Genomic DNA, 8,086 nt, shown 5'->3' with positions numbered 1-8,086 from the left:
TTCGGTCCCTGCCCTTGCTCAGTGGGTTAATGATCTGGCGTTGCCGTGAGCTGTGGTGTAGGTTGCAGACGCGGCTCGGATCCCGCATTGCTGTGGCTCTGGTGTAGGCCGGTGGCTACAGCTCCGATTCAACCCCTAGCCTGGGAACCTCCATATGCCGCGGGAGCAGCCCAAGAAATAGCAACAACAACAACAACAAAAGACAAAAAATAAAATAAAAAAAAAATTCTCATTATGATGTTTAAAACAAATTTGATGTTATTTACCATTATTTATTTTAAAAGCTTGAAAGAAAACATTTTTGCTAAAAGATGCAACTGTACTAAAATTTAAAATAAATGCAACAAAGGAAGTAATTAAACATATTTTATTTCCATAAACAATAGCACATCATAATATAATAATGACCTTAAGAATGATAGATAGTAAACTTACATACACATTCTTTTCTAAAAAATTTAAGGTATACTAAACCTATTAAAATATCTATGTGAAATTAAATGTATAAATTAATATTAAAATGTTTCTTAAAGACAGAAATATATCTTCTGAATACTTTCATGTAGTGCTTAGCTACAAAATTTTTCTTATTCTTTATTATGTTAATGAAATTCTAAACATTAAGTCAAATGCTAGATCTCAGGCTGAGATTTGAGAATACTAGCTGTTTTTTAGGATTTCCTGCCCTCCAGTGGTATCTGACAATATTTTCATTGCACTTTTCAACATCTCAAAAAAAAGACATATCATTTCCACATTTACATTTTGAAATTATATCACACTGTATGGCAATATCTAGTTTTTCTTCTATTACAGATTCACTCTCTGTTTGTACCCATGCATCACATCTTGTAAGCTGCAGAATGCAGTCATTATTGGCTGTGTTTTGCAAGATGCATGCTGAATTATATGGAGACTGTGGAAACTTGTCTGTATTATTTTTCATTGAGAACTGGTGAAAATTCTCATTTTGTTTGTGAAATCTGGCATTGCTTTTAATAATTCTATCACACGGAAGTTTTCCCATGCTTCCCATGCTTTCTAAATAAACATTATTAGTTGTTTCTTTGATTTTGATGGATGTCCTATTTGAATCTTCAATTTGATGCAATATTTGATCTTCATCTTCAGAAGGCTAAAAGCAATTTAGTAAATTTGCTGTAAATGATGCTTAAATTTTTTAAAAAACAATCACCTCAAAGGAGACATTCTTAAAATTCACTTAAAAAATTTCAAGATATAGAAGAGACTTTGGCAGGTGGCAAATCAACTTAAATTTTTAATTTTTTTAAGTCAAGGAGGTTGTAGATTTTAAAATGACATGAACAATAATAACCCTTGAATCAAAAATGCAAAAGTGGGAGTTCCCACGGTGGCACAGTGGTTAACGAATCCGACTAGGAACCATGAGGTTGCAGGTTTGATCCCTGACCTTGCTCAGTGGGTTAAGGATCCGGTGTTGCCGTGAGCTGTGGTGTAGGTCGAAGACGCGGCTCAGATCCCGAGTTGCTGTGGCTCTGGCATGGGCTAGTGGCTACAGCTCCAATTTGACCCCTAGCCTGGGAACCTCCATATGCCGCAGGAAGTGGCCCTAGAAAAGCCAAAAAAAAAAAAAAAAGAAAGAAAAAAAATGCAAAAGTGCTAAAAAAAGAAAAGAGGACTTTTGTCTCTGATTAGTCTCCATAATCAAAGGTTATAACCTCCTCTACTTTTTCACATAGAGGAGATGATATATAACACATAGTATCCAATTACTTTAACAAAGTGAAGAAGAAGCATGACCTTAAAAGAAAAAGCTAACATGTGCAACTTGTCCTAATATTCATTCACTTACTTTTAAGTAAAAGAATAGCTATATTATCTGTTTCATTGGCTCAGTCTCAAAAAAAGATTAAGAAGAGTATCAGCTAACAGGAAATGAAACAGACAAAAGAAAAGTTAAAACAGCAAAAAATATCACAACTGTTACATAAAAAATCAAATTTTAAGTACTTTTAATCAATCTAGATTTTAATGTAATAGCTTGAATTTTTCAACTTCATGGAAAGTTTATATTTTAATTATTAAACTAACCAAAACTCTCTTAATAAAAATCTTACATAAAAGTTGATTATTCAAGCTAAAAATAAAAAGTAAACACAAAAAACCTAAAATGATGGGAGTTCCCATCGTGGCTCAGTGGTTAACGAATCTGACTAGGAACCATGCGGTTGCGGGTTCGATCCCTGGCCTTGCTCAGTGGGTTAAGGATCCAGTGTTGCCGTGAGCTGTGGTGTAGGTTGCAGACGCGGCTCGGATCCCGAGTGGCTGTGGCTCTGGCGTAGGCCGGTGGCTACAGCTCAGATTAGACCCCTAGCCTGGGAACCTCCATATGCCGCAGAAGCGGCCCTTTAGACAAAAAACAAAACAAAACAAAACCTAAAATGATGCAACCTAAATGTCCATCAAAGGAATGGATGAAGATGTGGTACAATATATACAAATATACAATGTAATATTACTCAGCCATGTAAAAACATGAAATAATTCCATTTTGAGCAACATAGATGAACCTAGAGACTAAGTGAAGACACAAATAAAAATATCATATGTATCACTTATATGTAGAATTTAAAAAAATGATACAAATGAACTTATTTACAAAACAGAACAGACTCACAGACTTCAAAAACAAACTTTTGGGTTACCAAAAGGGAAATGTGTGGGGAGGGATAAAATGGGAGTTTGGAATTAACATATACACACTACTATATATAAAATAGATAATCAACAAGGACCTATAGTAAAGCACAGGGAACTCCACTTAATAGTCCGCAATAACCTATGTGGGAAAAGAATCTGAAAAAGAATGGATGTATGTGTATGTATGACTGAATCATTTTGCTGTATACCTGGAACTAACACAACATTGTAAATCAACTATATTTCAATATAAAATGAAAATTAAATTTAAAAAAAAGATGCCCTCAAAAAGAGGTAGGGGGAGAAAATATAACATGAGGTATAATAAGCACCAGCGGATTGGCATTAAAGTGGGAAAAGTAAGCCCAAGAAACAGCATGGAAACTGGCTGGGCACAAATTAGAGAAAACAAGATCAATACATATATTTATTCAAGAAATAAATATTCAAGTAGCATTTGCAACGTGAATGAGGCAGACATGGTTGCTGCCCTCCTATAGCACACATTCTCACAGATAGAAATGATGTTAATTGAATAATTACACACAAGCATATGTAAATATAAGTTGAGAAAACTATCAGGAGGAGCAAGTTGGAAGCACTTTTGAGAGCATACTGAGGGGACTAATTTAGATTGAAGAGCCAAAGGGGTTTTCAAAAGAGACATATTTAGACTGAGACTTAAAGGATAAATAACAGTAAGGTAGAGGAAACAGGATATATAATGTTCTGAAGCAAAAAAAAAAAAAAAAAAGAGAGAGAGACCAATAAGCTAAGGAACGTGGAATGTCAGTATGTGCAAAGTATGGTGAGAAAGGGAGAATACCCCAAGTTGGAAATATAGCCAGAGGCTAGGTCACAGGTGACCTGTAGCCACTGTAAGAAGTTTAGATTAGATTCTAAAGTAAAAACAGGAATCTACTGAATTGTTAAAGATAGAAATAATATTCAATTTAAGTTTTCAAAAGATCACGATGACTCCTAACTGTAGAAAAAGTGGGGTAAGACTGGAAGAAGAGAGATCTCTTAGGCAACAACAACAACAGTCTAAAAATAAGATGATGGTACCTTAGGCTAGGATACTGACACCAGAGGTTGAGAGAATTAGATAAATACTCAATTTATTTTGGAGGTAGAATTGATTGGATAACATGATGGAATGAATGTGTTTAAGGCAGGTGAGACAGCAAGAAATGAAAAACTGAAGTTTCTGGTGTGAGCAACTGAGTGGACTGCAAAGGTACCTACTAACGAGGGAACTATCAGAGAAACTGATCTGGGGAGATCAGGGAGTGTCAGTTTGGGCTACAAAAATGAAAAGATTTTTATGAAATATTCAAGAAGATATCAATAAGAAATTGGAATCTAATTAAAGGTCTGGGCTAAATTCATGAAGTTAAGAATTATCATCAACCAAGTAGTAGTATATAAGGTCACTGGAGCATGTAACATCATCTAGAATTTCGAGTGTAGGTTAAGAAAAGGGTCTTGGTGCAAATCCTAAACATTACAACATTTATATACAAAGAATGGTTGAAAAGAAGTGGGCAGAGGTACAAAGTAGCAGAGAGGTATGAAAGAAATTAAGATAATGCATATCACAAAAGCAAAAGAAGAGGAGTTCCCGTTGTGGCGCAGTGGTTAATGAATCTGACTAGGAACCATGAGGTTGCAGGTTCCATCCCTGGCCTTGCTCAGTGGGTTAAGGATCTGGCATTGTTGTGAGCTGTGCTATAGGTTGCAGACAAGGCTTGGACCCCTCGTTGCTGTGGCTCTGGCGTAGGCAGGCGGCTACAGCTCCAATTAGACCCCTAGCCTGGGAATCTCCATATGCCATGGGAGCAGCCATAGAAAAGGCAAAAAGACAAACGACAAAACAAAAAGCAAAAGAAGAAAATATTTCAAGAAAAGAAAGTAACCATTTCTACTAACAGTATTAGGAATTCTTATAAAATAAAAACTGAAAAGTATCCAATGAATTTGGCACCATTAGAAGTCACTAGTGTCCTTCCTCAGTAAGAGTAATTGGGACAGCAAGCTAGAGACAAAGGCAGATGAAATGAAGATAGAGAATTAATGGAGAATTCCAGTTAAATGTGATTTGTGAGAAGCTCACTCAGAATATCATGTCATCCCAATTATTCAGACTACTGTTCCCACTCAGCATTAAACATGTCACTCTAATTATTCAGATTATAATCGTATTTTGTATAGGCCTTGAGACTTTCTTTTTGTTATGTATTCTTGGTTGTTTTAGGTTTTCAATTATTATTAATGGATTAGTTCTTTTAAAAAAAAAAAACCTTTTGGAATTCCTGTTGTGGCTCAGGGGGTTAAGAACATGACATAGTGTTAGTGAGGATGCAGGTTAGATCCCTGGCCTACTCAGTGGGTTAAGGATCTGGCACTGCAGCAAGCTGTGGCACAGGCATGCAGCTGCAGCTCTGATTTGACTCCTAATCTGGGAACTTCCATATGCCACAGGTATAGCCATTAAAAAAAAAAAAAAAAAACCAAAACCCCACAAAACCCTTTTAAAAGAAACACAACTTTATCATATACATATACACACACATTTTGATAAGAGCAGCTTCCGTAAATAACAATTCACCATCTTCATAAACATAAATGAATGATGCTTATTTACATTTTAATTTACTTTCTTCTTATATTTTTAATATTTTCAATTTTTGTTCACATTTATTTCCCCTATTTATCTCAACTAATTTTTCAGAATGAGATATAAGCTATGAAAATACCAATTCTAAATTAGCACAGCATATATTTTTATTATAATTGGTTTACATTTCTCTCTGTACAGTATATATTAATAAGCACAAAAAAAGAAAAAGCTTAACTTACCATCTCTGAACTAGAACTGAAACAACTATCTGTTGGCATTGGAGAGTAACTGGTAGTTTGACTACTCTGTGAAGAATCAAGATCTGAAAATAAAACGTTTAATTTGTGAAGAATAGTAATATATATATATATGCAGAAGACAGCAGCCAGTAAAATAAGTTTAGCTAACACACTATAGACCATTTTAAAGTGTGCCAAAGCCAAAACTAGTTAAATTTTTGGATACTTGGTGGCTTGCATATCTGATGGTTTTACGGTTTTAGTCTACACATAAAGGATGTATATCTATAAGTAAAATAGAGGAAGTAATATAAGAGAAGAAAGGAGAACAGAGAAAGTTGAGTTGACTTTTGACTTTTATCCAGTACATTAACTACTTTTTATGAACAAATAAACTTCAAAAATTTGCTAAATTTAAAGTGTCAACTTGAGGGAAGGAGGAATAAGCCAAGTTTATGAGGTACCAAATATTTGCTAATCTAGTAAATGAATCTTCATCACACAATCAAAACTGTATTTAACTTACAATATGATTTCATAAGTAAAGAATTTTAAAACATTTAAGCATTCAAAATAATACTAAACTATTACATAATCTATTGACATTTGACACTGTCTATGATACTGCTAAATTTAATTTTTAAAAAACTATTTTAAAAATCAATTCAAAGTATCCAAAAGATTATTCTTTCATTATCTAATTATGTTCTCTTAGGATTATAAGTAAAGTTTAAAAATGGGCTTGAGAAGCAGGCCACGACTCCCTAAAATGCATAATACTATAGATCAACAATAGCTTCAACCATTCCTCTCCTTGTTTGTAAAAAGGATTTGCTATAAAAGAAAAAAAAATAAGCAAAAGATAATGGATATCAAATCATATGTCCTCCTAAATACAACAGACCATGAGTACTATGTATTCATGCCTCAGCTCAGAATCAGGCCCTCTGTAACAAAATCTAACCAAGAATCAGCTGGGAGGTAGAGAGAACTTAGGTGAACTCAGTTACCCTTGGTTCATCACTCTACAAGGAATTTACACTCTCACGAAGCAGGTTCTCGTCAACAGCAGAAAGCAGAGTCCAGAAAAGTGACCAGTAGGATTTTACTAACAACATGACCTAAGGGCATTCTTCCACAATAAGGTTCATTCAGGTCAGAGGTACAAGTAAATCCATAGTTATCAGTTGAGAAGACAAATGTCTGTTAGAATGAATTCTTACCTCTAACAGTGTAAGAAAGAACATGTAGATTAAAATGTAAATTCAATACTTATTGAGTAATTCCCTTATAAAAGTCACTGTAATAGTTTTGAGGAAAACATGGCCATAGTGCTCAAACTGTTCAAAATCTTGAGATGGAGAAACAGACACTTTTTTTTTTAATGGTCACAAAATTATGTGCAACAATAGAAGTCATAGAAGGTACAAAAGCAATAAAGATCTAACTGTGATTAGCTCTAGAGAAAGAGACTTGGTGAAGAGTAATAGAGAAAACACAAATATAAAGAACAGGTTTTGGAAGATGAATAAACTTTCCTGAAAGACAATATGAAAAAGAGCATATGGAATAGAGGAAAATAACACGTAAGAGCACACTTTGATATTAAATGAATTTTAAACTGTCTACCAAGGCACATAATTGTAGAGGTATTAAAAAGGGGTGAAACTGTATGAAAGTAAATCAATTAGGGAATTAACTCAGTAAAAGTTATGAAGTGATGAAGATCTGCACTAAAGCAGTGAGACTAGTTAATCAATCTGGCTAGGAACCATGAGGTTATGGGTTCGGTCCCTGGCCTTACTCAGTGGGTTAAGAATCTGGTGCTGCCGTGAGCTGTGGTGTAGGTTGCAGACGTGGCTTGGATCCTGCATTGCTGTGGCTCTGGCGGCTACAGCTCAGATTAGACCCCTAGCCTGGGAACCTCCATGTGCCACAGGTGCGGCCCTAGAAAAGACAAAAAGACAAAAATTTAAAATAAAATAAAGTAAAAATAAATAAATAAATAAATAAAAATTATTAGGTGAACCAAAAAAAAGTTTCAAAAAATATAGAGTTGCTTCAATTTGCAGACAGTTCAAAACCAAGCAATTAGAAGTCTTGTGATATCACACAAACAAAAAAATTCAGGATAAAAGTTACCTCTAGGGGGCGGGATAGGAAATGCAATTGAGAAGATACACAAAAGAATTGATTTTGTATTATTTCTTGGAGCTACAAGCTAAGGACAAGGGTATCTGGGTTTTTAAATTATTCACTAAGTTGTACATATACATTATACATACTCATTATGTATAATGTTTGATAGAAAATGCAATTAATTTTAAAGAGCCAATTGCATCATATTATATTCTAAGATATCTATAAAACACATTTGCTGGCAAAAATCTATAAAATACTTAAAATTTAACTTATTTACATTTCAATGTCAATTTTTTAAAAGATAAAAATTCACTTATAGTTATACTGACAGGTTTTCTTAGCAGATGTTGCCCCGCCTTTTAAAGAAAACATTCCTCCTTCTTTCATCAGGATCTAGAAG

At 34.2% G+C, this 8,086-nt stretch overlaps 1 protein-coding gene across 1 annotated transcript in view; it reads right to left on the bottom strand.

The window, feature by feature from the left end:
* Positions 1-660: 660 nt before the first annotated feature.
* The window catches only part of C7H12orf40 (chromosome 7 C12orf40 homolog), a 62,656-nt gene continuing 55,230 nt past the window's right edge, over positions 661-8,086 (bottom strand). Inside the window, 4 exon segments of the mRNA XM_047785807.1 lie at positions 661-703; positions 705-1,135; positions 5,545-5,627; positions 8,016-8,079. Of these exon segments, the coding sequence (XP_047641763.1) occupies positions 661-703; positions 705-1,135; positions 5,545-5,627; positions 8,016-8,079 (621 nt within the window).

The sequence above is a fragment of the Phacochoerus africanus genome, chromosome 7 (assembly GCF_016906955.1).
Source record: "Phacochoerus africanus isolate WHEZ1 chromosome 7, ROS_Pafr_v1, whole genome shotgun sequence".
Lineage (NCBI taxonomy): Eukaryota > Metazoa > Chordata > Mammalia > Artiodactyla > Suidae > Phacochoerus > Phacochoerus africanus.
This window is presented reverse-complemented; position numbering and strand designations above follow the sequence as displayed.